At 27.7% G+C, this 26926-nt stretch overlaps 2 protein-coding genes across 12 annotated transcripts in view; one reads left to right on the forward strand and one right to left on the reverse strand.

Moving 5' to 3' along the window:
- Positions 1-236: 236 nt before the first annotated feature.
- Positions 237-15071, forward strand: LOC107437192 (centromere protein X; the record flags this gene model as incomplete). Its single annotated transcript, XM_043048963.2, is given in 6 exon segments — positions 237-466; positions 4572-4623; positions 8035-8088; positions 11207-11238; positions 13277-13351; positions 14963-15071. Coding segments are annotated over 6 exon segments (264 nt in total). The 3' UTR covers positions 14978-15071.
- The window catches only part of LOC107437190 (RNA binding protein fox-1 homolog 1), a 67593-nt gene continuing 55726 nt past the window's right edge, over positions 15060-26926 (reverse strand). For 6 of the 11 annotated variants that reach the window (XM_071179929.1, XM_016049103.3, XM_016049105.3 and 3 more), the window contains 6 exons: positions 21500-21554; positions 19338-19464; positions 17562-17628; positions 17157-17266; positions 16408-16492; positions 15060-16328 (listed from right to left, as the gene is read on the reverse strand). In XM_071179929.1, the coding sequence (XP_071036030.1) occupies positions 16293-16328; positions 16408-16492; positions 17157-17266; positions 17562-17628; positions 19338-19464; positions 21500-21554 (480 nt within the window). In that variant the 3' untranslated portion in view covers positions 15060-16292. The remainder of the gene's footprint in view (positions 16329-16407; positions 16493-17156; positions 17267-17561; positions 17629-19337; positions 19465-21499; positions 21555-26926) is intronic. The other 5 variants (XM_016049104.3, XM_071179930.1, XM_016049100.3 and 2 more) reach the window with 1 other exon arrangement.

Here is a 26926-nt window from a genome sequence, read left to right on the forward strand (position 1 = left end):
GGGTACAATGCCCAACTTTAAAAAACTGGCTTTTGTGGTTAATAAAATTTGTGGGGTTATTGGGGAGATTTTGTTTGGTTANCAGCGAAAGATTGTGGACTGGTTTCTGATAGGCTACAATTTTACAGAGGCGTTGGTGTGTCGTGGTGAACGTGATTCGCAATTGCCATTCGAGGAGTGGTATTATGCCCCTCCCAACACCTGCTCGATTTGCCTCGAGGATATGGTTTAACGTAATTCCCTCTTACATTCAACCTCTTAAAATGTTTGTTTAAATTTCCGGAGATGACGTTAGTGATTCAAATCGAGAATTTTATTTTCCTCTCTTTTTTGAAGTGGCAACGTTGAAAGATTTCCGGCTGTATGTAAACATGAAATTTTAAATCGAGTTTAAAATTACAATTCAATTTTTGCGCAAGAATAATGCGAAATGTTCGCGAAAAAAACCAGAGAATATCCACGAATAGTTAGTATACTTGAAATACAATATTCAGTTTTTATTTACAACTTTCTTAATGTTAAATTTTCTAATTATTTCTCATGGTTTCTGAAAACTTGTTTAAAGATGAACTGGTAGAAATGTTCCCTTTTTGGTAAAAAATTTCAAGCTGGCGGTTGAATCATACTGTAGATTTCCTTCCTTTTTTTTGTTATTTTTAATATTTTCCCAATTTTTTTAGCGACTATTTGGCAATTTATGTGTAAAACGATTTTTTTTGTACTAGTGTAGAATTTGAACCCTTGGTTTAACTACAAATTTCTATTGTACAGATTTTGCTGAAATCTTAAATATTTCTGGTTACCATGATATTCTTTTCTAACCAGAGAATTGGGGAAAGAAATCTGTTATTGACTGGTGCTTGGGGAACGAAGAGCACGGGGCGAGCTCAAATGATCAGAAAGTCGGCTCCCCCAATCGTGGCAAGTTGAACAAAGCCGACTCCTCCATTCTGCTTTTAACATGTAAAGTCTATGACGAGCTTGTCATACTTTGAATCGATTTTTCTTGTTTAAGAATCGGAGTGATCAATTAAAAAAAAAAATACTAATAATTTTTTCAATCTTTCCTATCCACGAAAATGTAGGTCAATTTTTTTTTTTTTTATCTTTATTACTTTTTGTAATATAGCCTTTAAAACACAAGTCACTTTCTACCTTTGAGTAAGGGAGGAAGGCAACTTCCACCCCCAAGTTCATTCTCCAAGAGACGTTTGCGGACTAATCTTCTCCATAGGGTGTCTTGCTCCCTCCCTCCCAAATACCTTTACTCTGTTCAACTCTTTTTGAAAATCTTTGACCCCCGCAGGTTGCAATCCCCCTTTTCTGTGACAGTGGTTAGTCGATTAGTTTCGGGTTACTTAACACCCCAGGAAGTACACGTACCCCCACCAAAAATGTAGGGGAGACAGTGAGACTGGTTTTGGAGGAGCTTTACATTTCATCCATGTTCGGACCAAACTCTTTCTGAAGGTTAGAAGAGAAATGGAAAGGCCTTTTCACGTATTCTTTGGCCAAGGACTGGTGTATGCATGAAGGTTTGTGTAGCTCTCATTATTTTTGACCTCTTTGTTTGAAAGAAAAGCATTTAGATGAACCAAGGGAGTGAACTGATGGCTATGTGTGAGTAAAGATGGTCATCTTTGAAAACTGTCTCTGAGGAACAGTAGGTGTGTTTGAAAAGAGTATGAAAATGGGGGATATTTCCGAATTATGATCTGTTACGCCAACTATAATCGCTATAAATAGTTTTTAAACTTGTGAATTCTTTTGAAAAAACATTCAGATGATTGCCCAAGGGGTGGGTATTTGGGTACGAGTTATATTTTTCAATTTGGTCCTTTTCTATGATATTTTTAGTTTCTTGTGAGCTGCTGCCTGGAAGTTGCAAAGACATGGCAATTATTCTGCCACGGATCACGATATGGAATTATCCCCAATATGAGATAGAAATAACTGTGGTTGATTGGATATGTGGAGATGTGTGTATTGATGTATGTGTAAAAAATTGTGAAATGATTAGAGGCTCATGTGGAAATTAATAAAAGCAAGTTAGATAAGAGAAAATATAATTATGGTAGATGAGTGTTTCGTAGTATTGAGTGGTAAATGTTTTTTTTAGATCATGTAATAAAGATTTTGTTGGAAATTATTATCCAGAAAATATAGTCAGGGAACATCTCAGATTACTGAATTACTTGTAAAATGAAGGTTTTTAGACAATCATTCCTTGAATTTTGTTGATCCTGATACTTGAGAGAGTTAATTATGGAAAACTATTATAATTTTTGTTTTTACATAAAATAAAGAGGAAACAATTAACTAAAATGAGTTGAAAAATTTCATCCTAGACATTCTATAGNAACAGTAGGTGTGTTTGAAAAGAGTATGAAAATGGGGGATATTTCCGAATTATGATCTGTCACGCCAACTATAATCGCTAAATAGTTTTTAAACTTGCGAATTCTTTTGAAAAAACATGCAGATGATTGCCCAAGGGGTGGGTACGAGTTATATCTTTCGATTTGGTCCCTTTCTATGATATTTTTAGTTTCTTGTGAGCTGCTGCCTGGAAGTTGCAAAGACATGGCAATTATTCTGCCACGGATCACGATACGGAAATATCCCCAATATGAGATAGAAATAACTGTTGTTGATTGGATATATGGCGATGTGTGTATTGATGTATGTGTAAAAAATTGTGAAATGATTAGAGGCTCATGTGGAAATTAATAAAAGCAAGTTAGATAAGAGAAAATATAATTATGGTAGATGAGTGTTTCGTAGTATTGAGTAGTAAATGTTTTTTTTAGATCATGTAATAAAGATTTTGTTGGAAATTATTATCCAGAAAATATAGTCAGGGAACATCTCAGATTACTGAATTACTTGTAAAATGAAGGTTTTTAGACAATCATTCCTTGAATTTTGTTGATCCTGATACTTGAGAGAGTTAATTATGGAAAACTATTATAATTTTTGTTTTTACATAAAATAAAGAGGAAACAATTAACTAAAATGAGTTGAAAAATTTCATCCTAGACATTCTATAGGCTGATTTTTAAAATGCTTAATGTGTGTGAATGAAAAATTAACAATTTTATACTTCGGTTTAATAATTATGTAATTTGTTAATAAAAGGCTTTCAATTAAAAAAAAAAGAATATTTTGTTTTACTTTTAAAAATTATGTTATTAAAATAAATGCTAATATTGCAACATGCTTTTAGCAAATTTGATTCCATAGTATGATAATAATTAATTTTAGCCTATGCACAAAATTTATTAAAATTTTCGAAAGTTAACTTATAATAGTAAAAAAATGTAAGGCTGATGTAGTAGAGGGCATGATTGATGCATAACTATTTTTTGTTTTGAACCATTCATTGATTTTACACCGAAATTAGGAATTACTTTATTAGGTCCCAAAATAGAGGTGTTTACCCTTTGGAAAACTGAAAAACTGATAGTAAAACCATTTCATTTCATATTCCTAAATATTAAAATGAGAGAAAAATCATATATTGGTAATCAGGGTTCTGTATTCATTCTCGAAACATTGAAATAGTTTTACAACCTGCTTTTTCTCTTTTCCGAGTTGCAGAAATCTTTGTTATTGTGTTTCATGAATTTAATTTTTATCTCTGTTGGGATGAAATTTAAACATAATCATTTCGCTTGATCACCATTGCAACTTTATGAAGAAAATTGTATTGATAATTCGTACTTCAAAGGTGATTTAAAACGCTTGTTAAAGATAAATAGTGTGGCAAATTAATGTTATAGAATTTTGTATTCATTATTTTAATGGCATATGTTGTGAGCAGTTTTCCCCAAAGCTTTTAATAAGAATAAATGTTATTTTCGGTTTAGTTTTAAAATCATTCATAGGTTTAAATTCTGATTTAAATAAGTTTCTCGTTAAATATTGCATTATAAGGTTGTATCATGGGATTACTTTAGTTAAAAAAAAAACAACACTGTTTTTAGTTTCAAGCATTTGATAATAAACAAAATAAAAAACTAATAAAATAGAATTCTAAGGATGATAAACAAATATAAAAAAGTAAAAGCTTTTAAATCAGGAGTAAACACAAGGGTTTGTCTAGGCCAAATTTACTACCGTTTAGCGGTATTTTCCCAAACGGTAGTTTCACAAAATATTTTTTCTTAAAATTTTATTTTTGCATCCCATAAGAAACGATAAATCCATATTTTTGTGTTGATTTTTTAATATAATTTTCAATTTTCACAAATTATGCCTAAATTTTCACAAATTATGTCTAAATTTTCACAAAATAGGTACCTCTCAGAAAAACCTAGACTCCTGAAACAGTACCTGTATAACTTATTAAATTTTTATTGACCACTCTCAAAGTACCCTGGATTTTCATGTCTGTAAACTGAGTCATGTCATATTATTTATTTGACCAATGAGAATGCACAGAGTAGTTATCATTTTCACTTCACTTATTTACATTAAAACACCTGAAAATATAACAATTTATTCAATAAATGTTTTAAATGAGCATTTAATTATTTCTTATTGATATAATCTATTTGTTTTATTTTTAGAAAACCGTAGAAAAACTTTTAAAAATGAAGTTTCATAACAGTAGTACTAAAAGTGAGTAAAAACATTTATTATTCCAATGTTTTTCAAAACTACTTCACAAATATGTTTATTTACCACCATTGTATTAAGTAACAAAATAATGCATTTTTAAATATGTTTAAAATATTGTATAATATATAAATTACATAAAATTAAGTTTTTAATGAGTTTTATTTTGATTGCAGTTGCCAATGTGATATTAACACACTTTACCATAAAATAAGTTTTATGCATTGTATTTAATGCCTGGTGTTTCTAAGCAAAGTAACTAAAAGGAAAATTATTATGTTCTTTTCCTAGGCATTGTTCTCTTAGGCATTTGAAAATGACTTAATTTATGTATTCCCTAATATATAAACCATTTTGAAGATATATTTCATAATACCTTATGCAGAAATGAATTCAAAAGATCTTTATCAATATTTAAAAAAAAAATGTTATAATCATGTTACTATAAGAAAAGTTTTGGCATTATTATAGAGTGAGGAGTAACAAAACCTCTTTTATTTGATCATATGATTGAAAAGTTTGCCAATGCTTGGATAAAATTTTTCCGGGATGAATAATTGTTCTTCATAAAAGTCAATATTAAATCTTCACGTTTTAGGACTCAATCTTAATGGTTTGTGGGGGTGACCGCAAATATGCTAATTAATTAATGCAGACAATCTTTTAAGTTACTAAATCAGACACAAAAATGTACTTTACAGTTCCTGTGAAATCGAATTTTGAAAAAGTCAGATATTTAAAATTCGATTTCTCAAGAACAACTTGACTGATTTTGCACAGATTTTTCAAGCATCAGACGTAGATCTTATCAGCGCTCAGCTACAGAGGTATTCTTATTGCCTACGTTGACAAGCACATAAAGGATTTGCATCAATCAGATTTGAAAACTGTTTGGCATTTGAATTTTGTTTCGTTTATTTAAATAACATTAAAAGCAGTTGTCGGGAACCGCTACAAACTACCATTTCTTTTTTGTATATCACTACACTACTTCTTTTAAAAAGCAGCGCACAACACTACAAACTAAAAAGAAATACTGACAACAGTAGTTGCGCTACTTCTGACCACTACTTCCACCATATGCCTGAAATACTTAAGGTTGTTAGCATTTCTCAAATGTCTTTGAGGAGGATAGACAAGGTTACATTCAAAACCTTTGCTCCTGGTGGTCTGTAAAAATTTCTACAAAAGTTTGAAGGTTAGGTTCATTATTATGAGAGGTCAACAGGCTGCCTGACGGTTTAAGGCCCCTTAGTTCATTTTCTTTCTTTGGCATTCAAAGCTTTTTTTTGTTTTGTTTTTGATAAGTTATTTCTACTTTACGTTCTCAATACAGTTATAAAAACTTATGACTAAAAAATAATAAAAAATTCTTTTTAGCAGTTCTTTCTTTACACTTACTTTCTTTTTTTTTTTTTAAAGAAAAAGAAAAGAAAGTGTAAAGAAAGAGCAGTAGAAATGTCAACATAGAACACCCATAACACAGTTCTCAAAACAACTAAACTTTGATGCTAATTTAAAATTGCTGTAAAATTTATAAAAACATTTAAAAATAGATGAATTGTAAAAACATGTTGAATTCTCAGTTTTGTGCTCAGTTGCAACCAGCAATGAGTGATCAGCCTATTGTTTTAATTCTGACTGCCAAGTGAAGACTGTTGACAGTCTATCTAGCACGTTCCATATCCTTCCACATACCACTCTATTAATCCAACACATCAACCAGCGCCTCTTGTGTTCCTCTGCCCAGGGTCACATCACTCTGCTTGTTAGTTTTCCTCTGCTTTATTCACCTTTTGCAGTTGGTCCGCTAGAGTATCTTTATTAACTTGATGTTTATTTTAATTTGAGAAGATATTCAAATTTTTATAGCAAACAGGGCTCCATTTTACACTTTGGTACAACTGTAAAAAAACGTCTGCGAAAGAACTAAGGGGCAATCGCTGTTAAACATCAATGTTGGGGATACCAGACAGTGCCCCTACACATTCAATTTCAGATTACTATCCTAGTTAACCATATTGCTATTAATATTGCATTGGTGATTGCTAAAACTTTGTCTTTATTTCTTCTATAGCCAGCATTGAACACCAGACTCAATTCTAAGTTATCAATTATCAATGTTTAAATCCTTAGCCTTGTAAATTTGAACCAAATCCAGAAGACAAAGGAACTGTTAGATCAAGCATTGGGTTAAACTAGCTTTTATGGAGAGCTATTTTCATAAAACAAATCAGGGTGATAAAACTAACCACAAAGGGAAAAGCCGCAGTCAACCTGAGGGCAAGGGGATTCTAACCCATGATTTGCCTACCATTGAGGATATTTTATATCAGCACTGTGCTCAGTGCAAACCGGGAGCAAAATTCGTACCAACCAGCCGCCACTGAGGTTCGAACCATCAGTGTGAGGTGAATGCTTTATCCTTTGAGCTACTGCAACTCTGTCTTTCTTTAACAACAAAATAAAATATTACACTAATAATTGCAGCTAGCAACTACTTTTAATTAGGTAATTTGAATGCACCATATCTATTGTGCGAAATTTCCATTTGCCAGCTCGCCATTGGCAACCGAGTAAGTAATAGAGTTAAGCTTTAGGCAACAGATATTGACTTTAGCGCAACAGAATTTGACATTAAGTTGGATATTTGCAAGTGGTATTCTAGTGTTGAAAGACAGTCATTTGTTGGTACATTTATATTCTTTTAAATTTTCAGACATTTTCTTATTTTTATGATGAGTGTATGATATCGAAACCTTATTTTATGATGATATTATTATTACTTTGCAATAAGTATGTTTCCATTTTTCAGTCTATGGTTCCATTTTTATGATTTTGGTCACCTAGAAGATTTTTTAATAATTCTGTTATAATTTTAAATTTTTTTCATGTTTTTTGAGAAAATAGTGGAATTTTACGCGTCATTATCATAATTAAACAAAATAACCATCTCTTATACTTAGGCCTTTGATTTTGTGTACTTAGCGATCAACATTTACTTTTATGTTTACTTTTGTTATTTTGCAGTAATCTGTTACTTGTATGTACCATTTCTGTTGCAAATGTTGGTTTTTTCACAAGACAAAATTAATCTTGTTGAATAATAAAAAATCTTCTTCTGTCCCTCTTATGACTGTTATTTATGTAAATTTGGTGAACATTCTCTTCTTTTTGGTTAAAATTAGCTATTTATTACATTATAAAAGTGATATTGAATTTTTAAGTTGTTGATAGTTCATTGTAGATATATATACATATATATATATTTTTAACAAGTTTTAAATTGAATATGATTTTTCACTCTTTTATATAGTTGAATAAATAATAAAATAATCTATATATAATAATAGCTAATAAAATTTTTTTTATACAGAACAATTTTATTTAAATCAATAATTTAAATATTTTTAGTTCAAAATGATGCAGTAAAGCTCACCACTGAAGTTTTAGGAGTTTTTATAGCGGGTATGTATAATTTGTTATCAACACATTTTTTATAATTTTCACATAAAATATTAATTTAGTTAGTTCTCAATTAGTATTTTATGTAACAATTATGAAGTACATTTAATACTTAAAAAGTACATTTAAGCTTACATTTAGTTTACTAAGCATTAAGGTAGTTCCTTAATTTTTTTAACACTAAAAAAAGATGTGTTTACATGCCTTGTTTTAAATGAAAATAAAATTTTAGTTTTATTACACTCATAGCTAATTTCACATTAAATGTTGTTCTTGATGTATGCAAATTAATTAATATTTTACCTGAAATATCTTTTTCCTAATGTTAATGCATATAACAGGGTTCCCACAATACTTGAAAAATCCTTGAATTTTGTTGAAAAATATCATGGCCTCGAAAATTCTTTGAATTCTGTGATAAGACCCTTGAAAAGTTTTTGATTTTCTCAGGGTAATTTTCAAACTAGGAATAATAATCTGCCCTTCAAAAAAGTTTGGGAAAAAAAAGAGAAACTTCTAGGGAAATGATGGATTTTTTTTATTGCATTGCATTAATTACCAGATTACGCATAGATTTTTTCATAAAAATGATTAGTAAATCACACATAGTATTTTGTATTAAAGTAATCAAAGAATCACTCCACGCGATTTGCATTGAAGTGGTTTATGTATCCTTCTGCGATTTATGACTTGTTACTTTGTGCATTTTTCAAACTATATCATTTGCTACTCATATTGTTTCAATTTACGAAACCTACGCTGCATTCCAATTTGCAAGTCATACGTTGTGATACGTAATTTATGCGATCTTCGAGGCTTGCTACACATTTCATGTAATTTGATTTACGTGTAATTTATCGTGATTTGTCTACACACGATTTAAAAATTAGGCATAGTGAATCGTATCTACACAATTCAAAACATTATGTCTTGCGATTTATGATCTATTTTAAAGAAAATAAAGTTTTTTATCTGTCAAAATATTGTACTACAAAAGATTTTATTATGACCGAAATACATTACTGATATTATGAGGTAATAAAAAAATATTGTCTTTTTAAAATTGAAACAGATATGCTAAATATTAATTTTCAATTAATTCTAATATGCTTCATTAAAATTTTTCATGAAAATGTTTAGCCAGCCATAAGTTGGCAAGTATGCTAATGTCAATTGGAAATTTTTTGCTAATCTTCAAATTGATTTGAATCACAATGTAATTATCAAACCATTTCCATTGCTAACTGTGGGCTACACATATTAAAAAAATTGCCACAACTATTAAACAATGCAAAATTGATAAACTTAATATATGTTTCAATGTAATAAAATCTGTTTGACATGTATTTTAGCATACTAACTAACTATTAGCATACTAACTATTGTAGGTCCTTGAAAGATTTGATTTTACGTCCTTCAATTTTTTTGAAATTTGAGGTATTAAAACTTTATTCATCATTAAGAAAAACCGTAAGCTATGTGTAACAAAGTATGATGCCAAATTGTCCTACAAGTGACATAAAATTGTACATTAATATTTTCTTTTAAAAAACAGTTTTGCACTCTAACTTCATGTTTAATTCTGAATTTTCATGAGAATCATTAACCCATTTGACAATATGTATTCTTGCACCATTTCAAAAATCAGCTTTCACTCACTTCTGTATTTAAAAAAATCTAAACTCTAAAACAGGACAAAGAATGGTAAATAAATCTGTTATTTTCTCATATCAGTTGACCAATTTCTTTATCTTAAGGCCTACTAAGTATGATTTAATATTATGTCACGTCTAATAGTCTATTATTCATAATGTTTGACTATTCCCAACAAAACAATGCAATAGCGTCATGATAGATTTTGAGAAAAGTGGTTTGACAAATATTTTCGCGTATCGCCAATGCAATAAATGCTAAAATAGAATTACAAAAAAAAAAAAAAAATTATAAAATAGTATTTTATGTTTGAATAAAAAAAAATTTCACTAATAAAAAAATGCCAAGTATATAAAAATCTTAATTTTGAATTTTTTGTTATATTGATTTCACAACAGAATACTTTTCTGAGATCTTTAGCCATAAAAAAAATAAATATATTTATAAATTTCACTTTTAATTGTACACAACCTTTTCTTGTTAAAGAAATAAAAGTTAAATTCCAATGCTTTAAATATTAGAATGCTTTAGTTAGCCAATTTTATAATTTATGTTAAAATGACATTGTTTTAATGGAATGTAAATAAGATACAAATTCATTATACTGTTATTTAATGCAGTAAAATTTTTAATAGAAATAAGAAAGAGTGAAATACAAATAATACAGTGAGGAATATATTTTTTTGTAATATCAAATTATCTATTAAAAATGCGCATTTAATACTTAAAAGCTTTTTTTAAAAAACCTAATTTCGTTGAGAAACGTTTTATGCACTTGATCAAAATAATTTTCATTTTGTTTTATAGGTTTACAAGTTATTTTATATATTACTTCAATATTTTTTTCATTTTTACACTTTGGCAAAGCCTCGTAAAAAATTCAGTTGTATCAGTACTTGTCTTATCAATTTTTTTTTTAAAAAAGGGGTCAATAATTTTCACTGTTACTGAGGGTATATGAATACTTTAGGATAAACAACTATTATTAAGATTCTTAATTTTTCAAAAATAAAATCATTGAGTTTTTTAAAAATGTCCAGAGTCCTTAACTTTTGTTTTGTTAAAAGAGTGGGAACCCTGCAAAAATTCTGTAAGCTTTAGTTTTTAATCGTCTACCACTGTATAAAATATTTTACAAAAAGCATAGTTGTTAGCAGACTTAAGACACAATGCAACTTTCCACTCTCTTTTGCATATTTACTTCTTGTGCACTGAACATTTCATAAAAATGGTTAAGCTTGTTTTAATCAATTAAATTATCCTATAATTTAGTTTACTTCTTGTGGAAACTTATAACTAATTATGGATTGTTGCATAAATGTATGCATAGTTTATATAATGCCCACTGTTACAAATTGTCTTATAAATATTGTAAGATTGTTGAATGTAGTAACTTTCTTTTTTTACAAAAATAAGGTACACTTTTAAAACTTATTAATTTTTCACAGTAAGTTATAATTATTTTTAGAAGCTGCTGCACGATCAGCTGTACAAGCACAGGTCAGTAAAATAATTTTCATTTTGAAAATTTAATTATATCTTAATAAAATATTGGTATACAGCAATAATAATTAATTTGATCATCATAAAGCAGAGATGATTGTGCACCGCAAAAAATCTGGATTTTTCGCTATCTGAGGTCCAGAAGTTTCAAAGAGATGATCGATCACTTTTATGTATAAAAATTCTTGCATATTTTATTTAAAAATACTAGAACTAGAATTTATACTTGGCATCTCTTTCATTTGTAAATATTTTTTCTGGTAGAATAATAAATGTGATTATACATAACAGTAATAGCAGTGTTTTCACTACAGCGCGAGAACGCGAGAATCTCGCATATTTTTTTCCTTTCTCGCATTAAAAAATTATTACCGCGAGAAATTCGCGCATTCTATAAATCAATTTCAAAATTCGCGAATTTCTCGCATTTTGGAAAAAGCTTCGAATTACGCCATTTAGAATAAAATCCATTTCACTTTTCTTTCTAGTCGTTATTTTCAACATTTGCCCTGTTATCTAGCTTCCCTATTTACCAGTATTGTTTAGAACCTTTTCGAACAACAGAACACAACCCCTTCGAACCACGGAACCCCTTTCAGAACACATTTCTCTGCAACCACGTGTTTAACGTAGGTAAGGTTTTTTCATGTAAGACGCTCAAATTTTTTATGCACTAAAGTAAGATGGTCAAATACGTAGTTAAGGCAAAATCTTCTATGACGATGCAGCAAAAATATTCAATGCTTTACAAAATAGACGTTAAAAATGTATTATAATAAAATAATTTTTTTCATGTCTATTGGTATTTTTTTAGTATTTAGAAATCTCACTTAACTTTCTGAAATCTCACCCTGTTTTTGAGAAAGGGTGAGAAATTCTCACCTATTTTTTTTCTATGATGAAAACACTGAGTAAACTTATACATCTAAATATGATTATACATAAAAGTAAACTTATACATATTTATTCATTTAAATTATGCTGCATATAATTTATTTAGAATTTCATGTTTTGAAAATTTCAATGATTTAAATTTATAAAACATAAATTTTTTGAAATGCATCATTAATGATTTTACTCAAGAAGTTTTCAGGATTGAGTTGGGCTCACAATTACCTCTGCAAAAAGATAATTACATAACAATCGAATTTATATCTATGCAATGGCTGTAGCTATTAGTTAACTGCATTGTTTAAATTAACCTAAAAAAGGGATAATCATAGGCACTGAAGCATGGTGGTATATTAATTATAGCTGCTTTTTTTCTCCTGTTTTTATTCTTTAAATAGCGATATCCACATTTTGCAAGAGGAATTATATTAACAGTATGTCCGTATTCCTCACTTTTCTTCTTTAAAAAAAAGTAAAAATGCAGCTTTTGATTTCTTTAAAAAATAGTAATTGATAAGATTATATTTATTGTTATACGAAAGTATAGTCCATATTCCCATTTTTTAATGTTTCTATATCAATTCACTAAGAAGGGTAATAAAATATTTGGTGAGGGCAGTTACGGGAGTAGTTTATACGTATTGTTTTTTGTGTTAAAACTTCTGTTTTAATATACTATGCTTTTAAAAATACCAACAAATAGTGTTTTACTTAAAAAATATCAATAAAAATCTTTCCCTTTTATAAGATTGTTACAATTTTAATGATAAATAAATTTCGCATTATTTTATTTATTGATAATTTATATTTTTATCATTGTATATTTCAAATTTCTAACACAAATCAAATTAACTTAAATTAAGATTGTAATGACATGTAAAAATAAAAGTATGGAATATAACATAGCTACTGCATTGAAAATGATCATGCAGTTTAGTTTATTTAAAGAAAACATTAAAATATCCTGTATTCTTTTTTTAAAAAATGTAATTTTCAACTTCTATCTGCATTTCTGCCATGTTTTTTAATCGAAAGTCAGGAAGTTTAAGGGTAATCAAATTTTAATTTTTAACAAAAACTCAAATGTATGTATCTTTTGACCCGAAAAGTGTTTCATCAATATTTCATATTTTAATACTTACAGAGTGAATCTTCAGATGACAAAGGCATTATACCAGTCGTCACAAATCAGCATTTAGAAAAAGTTTTACCCCAGTTGGTGAGTACCTAATCCCTCAATACAGAGTGGTTATAATTAAAGTTATAAAAGACCTGTGTCCATTCTGTTGGATGAAACTAGGTATTTTGAGATACAGAGGGTTGCTTCCTACAAGAATCGATAATATAAATTGCAATTTTGTTATTTTAAATCATGTTAATATGATACACAATTTTTAGATCGAGTGAATACGAATAGCAATGCTTAGTTTTTAAATCGCATATAAATATAAAAATCGATGTTTGATATTACAATCGCGTGTATACGAAGCACACTGGATTTGAAACTTGCATGAATACTAATCGCGATATTGGGTTTCTAAATTGCGTGAACAGGAATCGCGATGTACGATTTTTAAATCGCGTGATTGATTTGCAAAGCGTAAATTTTATAGCATATAAATACAAAAATCGATGCTTGATATTAAAGTCGCGATTTTAGCGCAGTTTAAAAAATCCAAAATGGCATAAATCCGTCCCATCATAATATAATTGGCGAAAGAATCACATGTATGTAAATGTTTCGTCAACGGGATTTTGGTTAAGTTTCAAAATTTGTCAGATTAGAAGTTTTGACTTATAGAAGCCTGCGAATCAATGTTCTTGAGATACGTGAAAAAATCACATGCACTGCTTCGAGTTTTTAGATCAGCCCTTAGTTGAAAGAAAATCGGAAAAGTTGGCAGCTATATAATTTAAAAAAAAAGTGCCCACTATCCTTTAACCCAGAACAAATGCATCTTGGTAATAATATAAATCACAAGGCTGTGGATGGAAAAACTAAATAGTACAATCTATTCAGTATCCTTGTTGGGAACATATTAAAAAAAAAACCCTTTTATGTTAAATTTAAACTTTTATCATTGTCGAATAATACAGGAAAAAGTATGCCTCCTGAATGCTATGACCTTATCAGAAAAAATTTCTTTTTTAATAGATAGTTAGGATTTTTCAACATAAGAGTAAAATACTGATAATGAATGAAGGCATGTCTTGCATAACCACCTGCATATTCAACAGAAGTTGAATCTAGACACATTGATTCACATGATGACACAGTGTCATCACAATTGAATGACACAAGATAACTCAATGAATCATATGAAATCTAAAAATAGAATTTTAAAATGTTCCAAAAAAAAAATTTTTTTTTTTGAACCTTAAAATAAAAATTTGATGCCTAACAGAGTGCTATATTTATCCTTTCAAAAGTTTAATATTGTAGTTGACATGCAAAAATTGGATATTTGGTAAATTAAAATTTCATAAAAAAATTAAATAATTATGGAAGCAGTAATAAACAAAAAATTCTTTATAATGTAAGTTATAAATGTACGAAAAAAATATGACTTAAGTAGCATGTTGGTTAATGTAATTTAATACATTATAAATTAAGCTTCATGTTCCTGATAGAAGCCCCCTTTTATAGCCAATGTAAACTAATTTTTTAAAAGCAGGCTTCCTAACACACATAAATTTCAAGTTTCGACGGCACTCCAACTCAGAGACTCCGTTGGTCTTTTAATTACAAATACCACTCTGCATAATAAGTAGTTGCTTTGTTAGTAGAATAGAGAATGTTTTTTTAGTAGTAATCAAACCTTTTTTCTAGCTGCTTGACTTTTGAAAATTGGATTGTGCTACTTAAATATCATGTACTGAAGTTCTTTTGTATGTTTGTTGTACACAATGTAAATAAATAAAAGAAGTTTTTAGACCAATATTTTTTTATTTGTGAAACAGGTTCAGGCATAAAATAATCAAAATTTTTTAAAAATAATGTATCCAGGAATGCTATTGTTTCATTAGTTCAAAATAAATAAAATGTACAAGCATTTTAGCTACAAACAATTGTTTTTATGATTCACATAATTTTCTTGTAAGATTTGCTATGTTAAACTATATATAGTTATAAGAGATTTGATATATTGCATATGATTTCTAGAGATGATGCAAATGATTTGAAGAATGAAAAATTATACAGAATGAAAGCATGAACACAATTTTAAGACATTGTCAATTTTAGTGATTAAATTTTAATCTTTCATTCCAGATTAAATGTTAATTTTTATAAAAGAAATTTATTTAAAAAATGCATTGATAAAACTAATCAGACCGAAGTATTACTAGCAACATAGTAAAACATATTATACACATCATTTTTGATGTAACTCATTAGCTGCCAGCTTATCTACAATTTAACTCATAATTACAAAGGAAAAAAAAGAGAGAGATTCTTACTTTTTGAGTATTCAATCTCCATATTTGTACAAGTTAAAACTAAAACATAATTTATTTTTAGCTTTTGTCACAGAAAATAGAACACAATAAACAAATGGTTTAAACTTAAAAAAAAAAAAAAAATGTTCTTGAGACTGAATTAAGTTGTGCAAAACAAAGATAATTATAGCAGGCAGGGCTTACATTTTTTTTCAGATCACAAAACAAGCACTTTTCTTGCTTTGCAAAACATGATAAACACCGAAGAAGAAAAACAAAATGTATATTGAATACTGAGATTTGTAAAATAATCCACAAAAAGTTCATATGAAAGCGAGATTCAGTGAAAGTAAAAACAGACAAGCATGATGATGCATTTAAAATCGACAATAAAACATTAGGGAGTCGCACAACAATAAAACAGATGTGACTAGAAACAAAATACATTTGTCACAAAGCTGAATGAGAAAGGTTAATTTTAAGTTTTCAGATCTAATTTTTCTTTTTCACTAAGCTTTAAAATACTTCATGTTTGTTTCTTCTTCACGACTTTCAGTGAAAAGTCCTGAGCTCACTTCACAGACTCGAGATAATAAATAAAATCCACAATGCTAAAATGTGCGTCAGGTATTGTCCTTAATGAAAAAAGACTATTCTTTGTGCTCTCGCATTTCTTCAATACATGTGCATCAGAGCATTTTACTTTGATGTACACTCCGATTCTAGTATGGAGTAAATCTTGTCCGATAGACAGCAGCCTGGAAAAATGAAATAGAGAAATTATTTTCCAAAATCTAACTTGAAATTTAATTTATTAAAAACGGTTAAGTAATTTACCCCATATCCAGCAACTGGACCTATGCTGTGAGCTAAATAAGGATCTGCATAATCTCTTGCATAACTATAATACAATGATGGAGTGCTAAAATTGTTAAAAAAGATATTTATTTAATAGATAATATTTAGTAATAATATTGATAAACTTTACAGTAAAGCATAGAAGTATAAGTAGATAAATGTCTGATTATCCCTATCAAAATGGAAATCTTAGCCACAGGTATTATGTTCAGGATAAACACCCACTGCTTCTAAGTAACTGCCAATATTATACAGGTTACTGTGGGCAGTCTAATTTTTGAGTGATGAAATGCTTTTATTTCAATAGTGTAAATTTTCGGATATTCTCAAAAAATTATTCATTTAAAAATGCTGATGAAAACAGAATATTTTAAAAGAATAAAAATTTCAGAGGAAATTTTTGAGGGGGGAAAAATAGAAAAACTCTCCTTCCTCATATACTGCAGTTGAATGGACCAAAAATTTGAGACTAACATTTCTGTTTACATTCTTTGTTGTGAGTGAATATTAATAGATTCTTATCTTAAAACATTGGAGAAACGGTGTTTGGGTATTTTAAAAACCACACTTTTATATTTTGAGGCAACTTTATGTTTTCCAAGATGGAAAGTAGAGTAGTTGTTTTAGTGAACATTTAAAAAAAAGTTATAAAATCACAATTATTTCTTACAAGAAAACAGAGTTCTAACAGCATATGTTTTATAAATTAAGATTAAAATTTTAATTACCCTGCTACAGCAGCATATGAAGCAACAGGTTGTGCAGCAGCTGCTGCGGCAGCAGCAGCATAAGTTCTAGCTGCAGCAGCGGTGTAAGCAGCACTGGCTGCATAAGTAGCCTAAAAAAGAAAACATCATATACAAATAGCTGCCTGTAAAGTTTCAATGAAGCAAATAAATTGGAAATGCTTAGTTACAATGCAACTGTTTAGATTGCCATAACTGGAATAAGCTAATTTTCAACATGTTACAATATGCATTCTACAATAAGAGAGAAGTGATAAAATGAGAAATTTAAAGTTTGTTTTTTACGTAATGATGTTAGCTGAAAAAATATTTAATTTATCATACATTGGATGGCATATTTATGAAATTTAAATTTAAAAAAAATATGCATATCATTAAATTACTTACTGGAAGTTGGTACCTCTCTGCACCAGCATATGCCAGGAAAGGATCAGAACAGACCCTAGAAAATAGACTGAAAGTCATAATAAGTAATTAAAAGTTCTAATAAATCAAAATAGATAAATAATAATAATAAAGTGCAATAAATTATTGTTCTAGAAAGCAAGACCTGTAAGCAGAAAACAAAGAAAGAAAACCTTATACCTCATATTGATTTAACATAAAATAATTAAATAAAAAAACAAAAAATCATACCTTAATTTATTAGAAGTATTTACAGTTAACTCTTTTTAAATTTTTTTATTATCCTTTATTCCTTTAGAAACAAAGTTATGCGGTACAGCTTCCAAGCTAAATATCTTTAAATTGCGGGTAGTAATAACATTGAAATTCGCACATTGCTGTAACATCATATTAAAAATAACAGAATTAAAAAAAAAAAAAAACCCTCAGAAATATAAAAAGGATTTACGATAGAATCGTTTCAAATTTACCACATTAAAAAGTGATAACCCAATGAAATTCTTGAGTCATAATTAGCTGGGAAAAAAAAGAAGAAAATATACAGAAATGGCTACAAAAAACAAATGCAAGCATTGGGAATTGGAAACTATGGTATCGTACATATCAAAGTGATAACTCAAACTTGAAGTTTATATGTTATAATAACAAAGTATTAAAAATTTTGAAATATGAAAAACTAAACAGAAATAGCTAAAAAACCATATGGATTTTTTCGAGGAAATTGTGAAAATAAACCTTTTTAATTAATATATATATATGTATTTTAATATACCAGGCAAAGTTTTCGTCAAAAAACAAGAATTTTTCAGACTAAGGGCAAAAATACTGGAAATTTAGTTTAATTGAAGCTTAATGTTCTAACACGGAAAATTCAAAATAACAATTCTCAAGGAAAAAGTTGAACTTTTTGAAGAAGTAGAAAAAAGTCTGCCGGTTTTTTTTTTTTGCTTTATTAATCACATGAATGTAAACTGCATTCAATAACATTTACCTACATTGAATAATTTCAATAAAAAATTTGTTTTGATGTCATAATTTTTTTTCTTGGGACCAGGTAGAAACCTTAATACAGTTTAATAAGACAAACATACTTAAAAGAAAAAAAAAGGAATGGGAATACTTAGCAGGCCATATGTGTCTTGAGAGAGGATATTTGCCCACATTATGTAGTTTACAAAATGAAAGTAGAATAAATTCTAACAGTAAACTTTGATGTTAATAAAGTAAACTGCTTAACTTTGATAATGCACCCATCATAAATATTGAAAGGGATAATTTTTTCTATCGGATAACTACGTATATTGAAACTTAAATATCTCAAAGCAGTAATGGAAAATTAAATAGAATTTAATTTGCTTTTCTTTTTTCAAATTTGTTTTTATTTTATTATTTGTTCAAAGGAAAAATATCATTAAAAATTAATAATAGTAGAAATTTCTTTGAATGGAAAAGACATATTAAAATGTTTTGTGGAATATAAACTTAATTTACATAAAAATATAAGAGTACATTATATTTCAATAATTACTTCTAATAAAATAAAATAATTTTTACATTACACATTTAGATAAAATACCAATAAATAACACAGCATAGACTTGAAAAGATGCTAAAAAAGTGAAAAATGAACACTTATTACAAAAAAATGAATAAAAATCTATATTGTTTTACTTAACAGTCAAATAGGGAGAGTTGGTACCTATGTCACATTATAAAGAACGCAATGCATAAAATTCAGGACTTCAACAAATTACTTACGGTGCATAACCGTGCAATGCTGTTGCTGCTGCAGCAGCAGTGAGCGGGGATGCATGACGAGCAAATGCTGTAGCTAGAGCACCTCGAGCCCGCCCTCTCTGTATAGCTACCCCACGAAGAGCAGCCACTGAAACAAATATATAATATACTTTTCAATAACAAATATTCATTATTTCTTAGGTTCAATATTATGGGATATTTAATTATCTGTGACTGAAGATTGATACGCAGGGCTGCCAACTTTCTATGCTTTTTGCAAAAATTTTACGCTAGTGCCACTCAAGTTGATGTTTTAATGTATTATTTTTATTCATATGGATTTATTTTCCACACCACTACATATAAATGATTTAAAAGTTCATATATAACATCACTTAGTTCTAGCTCTTTCCTGTTAAGGCTTTTAAAATGTTAAAAATTGCTAAAAATTATGAAAGCTTTGGGTTTTTAATGTCCACCACTCATTAAAATATTTTGCAAAAAGCGTAGTAGTTGGCAGGCCTGGATACGATCTGTTGATAGAAGTATCAATCAATTTTAATAATACGTTTTAATTCTGATAGCAGAAACCATGTAGAACAGTAACGGGTACTGCAGATAATTATTTAGCCTTTTTCTTAACATATAAATAACTGTTGAAACGAAGTAAAGATACATGGTAATGGATCTTTACTTTCATGGTAATAGATTTCTTTTGAAGATACCTTTTTTTAATAACATAAAAGTGAACAAATAATAATTTTTTGCTGTTTCTCTTTAATTGAGCAAAACTTTTGAAAATGAAAGAATTTTCTTAAAAATAAAATTCAGGTTTTGCAACAGATGCTGAGCAGTCCAACTTTTACTAAATACAAGAAAAAAAAATTCTTTTTAAATCTAATCAATCTATATTATATAAAACGCTAATATGTACGCATGTATCAATAAAACCAATGATACTTCTTTTCTCGCGCTGGCAACAGTTTTCATTTTTAATTGTTGGATTCGGTGCGCAAGAGCACATAGTGAGCAACCAGATAACAATAACCAGAGTGAGCATTATCAGGTTGTTCAATTCAGATTCATGCACTAAAAACATGACAATATTTAATTTAAACTCAATTAGGAATTAATTAATTAATTGAAGTGAGAATGCTTTAAAAGGCCGCTGTTGAATTGATATTTTTCTACTGGGAGCTACCTAAACGTCTAAAAAACGTTTAAGTGTTTGTATTGAATGCATTGAATTTTTTTATATTTCGCGTTTATTTATGCATTGAATTTTCACGCTTTAAAATGCAGAATATTAGTGAAGCAATATTTGATAATTTATTTTGCTAATATGTTTCTTATTTAGCTAATGTTTTGATTTTTTCACCATGTACAATCTAAATAGCTAATATACTTTTTTAAAAGCCAATAAGAACATTGGTAGAATTCTTCTACATAAGTACAATACTATGTCTTTGATGATAAAATACTATGTCTTTGATGATAATATATTATGTCTTTGTGCTAGAACATTGTGTTCATTGGCGAGCGAGCGCAGCGAGCCATGGTTCACGGCGTGAACCACATAGGATTGCGTAGCAATTCTCGGGGGTTGGCGAGCAGGGGGCGGAGCCTCCTAGTTGTTATATATTTTTTTAACAAAAAAACCTAGTTAATTACTTAGTTAAAAGCAAATGGATTAATTCCAATTTTTTTTTAAAACAGTAATTACATGTTATTCAAATTAAATTTTAACTGTGTTAATTTTTTCAGAATATAATTTTTACTCAACTCACGTTTACAAGTTTTAATGCATAACTAGACATGAGTCAAGGCAATATCATTACCCACAATAAAAATTTCTGTCAATTATCTGCGTTCTGTTAGGAATGCAGAAAAATTTAGATTTTTGAAGTTTAAACAGCAGTTTTACAATTAAAAAATCTTAGTTAATTTTATTTTAAAACGTCTCTAAGTAATAGTTTTTAAAACAATAAATAAAAAATTTTACTAATAAGTGGGAAATTAAGAATTAAACTGGCAGTTATTTAGCTTATATAACTGCTAAGTAGTAATTAAAAATTACACGCAGTTATATGCTAAATAAATACAGCAGACTAATGTTTAGATTTAAATGTTTATCTGAATTTCTAAATAATGTCTAATTTCCTATTCAGCTTATACTTTCTTACCGTTAGGTATAGTCGGAACTTTTTTTGTCTGTACTCGTGCTGTAGCATTGTTTACCTAAAAAATTTAATATAAATATTAATAAAATAAATATTCACTCAAATGTTAAGTTAGAGGGAAAAAAATTATCACAATATGCTAGGACACTCTCAGTAATTAAAACTGATTAAATGATCTGAACACAGTGATATTAGAATTTTTATTAATTTAAATATAGAATATTATTTAATTTAAAGATGGCACTTCCATCGAGTTTTTTTCTTTGAGTGTGGCAAAATTCTTTTTAGAAAGGAAGCAGTTCTATTCTGAGGGTGTCTCGGCATAAAAATGTTGATTGTGCTATGATTTTCTTCTGAATAAAATGTTGTTAACTACTATTACCGCACTATTATACTATTACCGCAATATATAAGATTTCTGTGTTTCATATATTTTAATTTCTTATAACTAAAAACATGGCACTCTTTGCAGGAAGTAATGAAGTAGACTTGCTGATAATGAAAACGTTTAGAATTTGAAATTAAAAATGTATAGGAGAAAACAAAATTTGTAAAAAGAAATTCAACACCAAAGTCACAAAGATGACTTAAAAATCCATAAATGGAGTTAAAGAAAGCAACAGCTGAAAAAAGTAATTAAATTTCAGAAATTATTTTAGAATAACAGAAATTGCAAATATGAAAGTTCCTATTTAAACCAAAATCGGAGCCATAATATTTTACAAAAGCTTGATTCAGAAGCAAATGCCACAGGAAGACAAACAAATCGAGCTGGAATTTAAAAAAGAAGTTTGGGTATCACATTTAATAGGACTGATGTGTGAGTTACGTTATCGCAAAAGAAAATGAAGAAACTATTCGTGATTATGATAGAGTAAAATAACTTCTGATAAAAAGATTTAAAATAACATTAGGGGAATTTTGACATTTTTTCACAAAATATCAGAAAAAGTCACTGATTATGACTTGATGATAATGGCCCTTATATCTTTGGAAATAAAACTTTCATTGAAGTGTGGTCAAATTTTTAACAATATATCATGAAATTTGATGACTGCATAAGAACCAGAAAATCTAACAGATCCTCCATATAGGCAACAAAAATTATGAAGCACTGTAAAAGAAGAACAACTGGAAGAGTCTCTGTGCATACTTATTTTTACAGAAAATCTCATTTAACAAGAGACTGATTGAAAAGGTAGAAGATGTTCAGAATGAATTAAAACTGATATTCCCTTTCATCAGTTTATTGACATTCCAGTAAATAACTACTCCTTACCAAACATACAGGAAATAATCATAGTCGAACAAACAACATTCAAGTACAATAACAGGTAGCATTTTTATTCACTTAACTTCTCCAGTGAAAACAAGAAACTAAAAGAAGTGTTGAATCGTATAAGGTGACAAAATCTGTGCTCAAGTGACAGAATAACAAAAAATAAAAGAGGATTTTTGATGAAATTGTTTCAAGTAATATTTTGACGCTTATCGGAGACAAAACTGATGGAAGAAAAATTTGAAAAGCCAAATACTATTTACTGATTGAAAAACTAGTTCATGAAAATTTTAATCAGAAAAAAAAGCTCAATGAGTTAAAACAAATGAGGTTGTTTGGGTATAAGATTGTTGTTTGTGATACGATTTTCTGCAGAATAAATATTATTAAGTGTTTAATTTTAGTATTTCGCTAAATAAGCCAATGAGATTAAAACCACCTTTTCTATAAACATTTCGTCTTCAGACAATTTTGTGCTTTCAGAAAAAAGAATTCAATTCATTCATTTTAACTGAAAGGCTGTCTAATGAGATATACTGTTCATGAAAATTTTAATCAGAAAAAAAAGTGCATATTAAAATGACTAAATTCTGAATAACCTCAAATTCTACTTTATTTTAAATTTAGAAATGATAGTTGTCTCATTTTTTACTCAAAAATTATAAATTAACCAATCTAACATATTTATGTCGGTTCATATAACGCATACAGTGGCACTAAACTAAATTTTGCTAAAACTTTTCTATGTTTACAAGAGCTTCTACTGAATTAAAAAGTTTTGGGAAATCTTACGAAGAAATACTATTTTTTAGATATGCTAAGAGGTTTTAGATTATATAATTTAAATTTTCAGTAAAAATTGAGATCTAATTAGTCTCATATGTGAATTAATTTTATCCTTGTGAATCATGTCATCAACTGATTAAAAAAAAAGATTTAAAATAAATAATGGATACAAAAATATTAAAGAGCAATAAAAAGTATAAATCATAAACAATAAGTATAAAATTAATGACATATGTGTAAATAGTTAATAAATGTATATGTATCAAAAGGAAATAAATACTAGTAAAAAAAATGAAAATATTTTTTCAATTTATATTTTTCACTGTAGGTTGTATCATTTGGCTGGTTAAAAAAAAAAATAAATAAATAAAACAAATACTTTAGAATTTATTTTTTAGAATTTGCTCTATTAAAAGAAATAAATGCATTATATATTACGTTTCTTAAATAAATGGAGTAATTAATTCACCATTTAACTTTTCTAACTTTATGTTAATGCCAACCAAAAAATTTAGAATAACAAATTCTTCAAGGTTTAAACTTAATAAATAAAAAGTTAAAATAAATTATATGTTTTAAGTTAAATCTGCTCTATTAATAGATACAATTATTAAAAATTTTAATGATATAATTACAAAGTAAATTTAATTGTTTTAATACTTCTGTTAATAAAAACTGAAAACTTTCAAACATAATTAAAACAAGTGAATTTTTCAATTGCAATCAATACAAAACAAATTAAAAAAAGTATTTCCTTCAAAAATCACAATACAAAGTATACTATAAAGATTTCGAGCTTATGAATATAATAAATTCTGACAGCTGATTAAATTTGTTAAAAAATGTTTTTGAAAAATTTTACAATTGAAAATATCAAAAATTCATAAAGTAACTACATTAAGTACCTGGCATTTTGATAATTGAAGGATATTTCATTTCATTATGCAGTAAAAACATATAGTTCATAGGCAGAATCATATGAAGAAAAATTTGTAAACAATAAAAACATATCTACCAAAAAGGAAGAGAATTTAATTTTCAAATATTAAATATGTTCTTAAAATACTTTAAATGTTATCATTTGTTTTAAAACCAAACTAGAGAATTTAAAGCTCAAAAAGTTAAAAACCATTTTACAGATTTATCATATTTTTAAACCTTCAAGTTCATATGAATAAATGCTTTTTATTTCTCCTGTAAAAAAAATTGGACAATATAAAAGTTTTGATAGCTAATTTATTTAATAACAAATTATAAGAAAAATATTTTATAGATAGCAGTTTTAAATGAACAGAGTGGCAATCTTTGCTTTTTTTTATTTATAAAATTTTTTTTAAAAAAAGTCTTTGGAAAATTAATTTTTTCCTTTGAGTTATTTCCCTAATATTATTGCCATTTTCTTACCTGACACCTAATTTTTCCAGCGACCTAGTATAGAATTCAATAATTTGAAACAGTCACTCTATATGCTATAAAAACGAAAAGATCAAAAGAAAATATTATAAAACTTTATATTCTGCCTAAAAACTGTATGAAATAAAATAAAAACTTACAATTTTATAACAGCAGCAGAAGAAATGTCTATCCAATTTTCAATGAGAGCAAGGCTCTATATAATAACCGAGGCCAAGCAGTGATTAAGTTGCACAAAAAAAAAAAAAAAAAAAAAAAAAAAAAAAAAAAAAAAAAAAAAAAAAAATAATACAAGTCCAACTAAGACACAAATCATGACCTTATTAAAACAAACCCTTTCAACTATAAGCAGAACAGCTATTGGGTGAGGCACTTTATCAGAGCCCAACATACAAAAACTAATATAATAATCATTCATAGCCAAAGCATAAAATAGCTTGGTGCAAAATAAATACAGTTGCTGCTAGAATAAAATATAAGAAACAACTTAACAGTCGAAACATGGATTATAAAATACATTCTTAATCCAATACCAAGAATAATGCATGAAAAGAGTGAGCAGGTAGGAAAAACAAGTTTTTTGAACTATAACAGACAACAATGTGAAGAATGAATGTATTTGATTCTCATACTTCACAATATTCAAGCATTACTGTTAAATCAAACAATGGTAGATATTAAATCACAATGCTCTAAGTAACATTATTCTTAAAAAATAATTTAAAACTAAATTGATTTAGATTTATCTACAAACTAAAACTAAACTAGCAATTTTAATGCTTCATACAGTTATGTCCTTGTGTGAGAGATACAATGAGCTTATTTTTTTCCTTTTTTACTAAAAATTAACTTATTTAGAAAATAATTCTTTTATCACAACACAACTTTTAATACTAAATAATTATATTTAGTATGATTTTAATTTGGTATTCCATCCAATTGCAAAATCTTTTAAAGATAATAGGAGTGAAAGTATATATATGTTCAAGTTATACATTTCTCTTAGAAAAATAGGCTTTAAATAGAAGTTAAGATAACTATTTCGTATCAAAATTTAGCGTAGATAAAAAAAAATTCCTTCAATAAATTTTTTTTTTTTGCACGGCAACTACGATTCAGTGCATTCCAATAGAGTAAAATATAAAAACAACCGTTGCTCTTAAATGATCTTCCTTTCTTAAATGATAAAAAACATTTTACAACTTTTAATGTAAAATATTACCCTATGTCAGCAGGAAAACTAATAAGAATAAAAAAAAATAAAGGTGTAATAATATGGAAAAATTTAAAAAAAAAAAAGCATTAAAGAAATATTTTAGATATTCCAACTCTAATCCATATATTATAATTTCTATAACTATAGTAAATAGTTTCCCATAGTAATTATGGAAAATTCATAATAGAAAATAAACATAAAACTTAAAATGACATTAAAATCATCATGATAAAAGATTATTATGTTAAGACTACAAATGCTTCATCCTTAACATTGTAAGAAAACAAAATGAGAATTTTGCATAAAATCTACAAATCATTTCTCTTTCTTTAAAACAGTTCTAATAGCAAAGTTTATTTTAAACTAAGATGTTGTTAAATTAATGTATGGATAATTTTTCTGAAAAAATATATATCTTTTTACTTAAAAAAGTACAGACTAATTTATAACAAAGTATTTATACTTGCAAAAAAATTTTGTATTTCAAGAGCTAAAATATAACCTAGAATTTAATTATTAAAAATTAGATTTGAAAAAAAAGTTTAAAAATTAATTGAGCAATTCATTTTATCATTATGTGATCATTATTTAAGAACTTTAAATAGTAAAATTTTCTCAAATTTCTATTTATATTACGTGCAATTTATAACATTTAATTGAAAGCTTAATCCTTTTTTTTCTTTCTTTTAAAATATCAGACTCTCTTAATTACTTAAAGTACCATTGTTTTGTCAAA

Source organism: Parasteatoda tepidariorum, chromosome 4, assembly GCF_043381705.1.
Source record: "Parasteatoda tepidariorum isolate YZ-2023 chromosome 4, CAS_Ptep_4.0, whole genome shotgun sequence".
Lineage (NCBI taxonomy): Eukaryota > Metazoa > Arthropoda > Arachnida > Araneae > Theridiidae > Parasteatoda > Parasteatoda tepidariorum.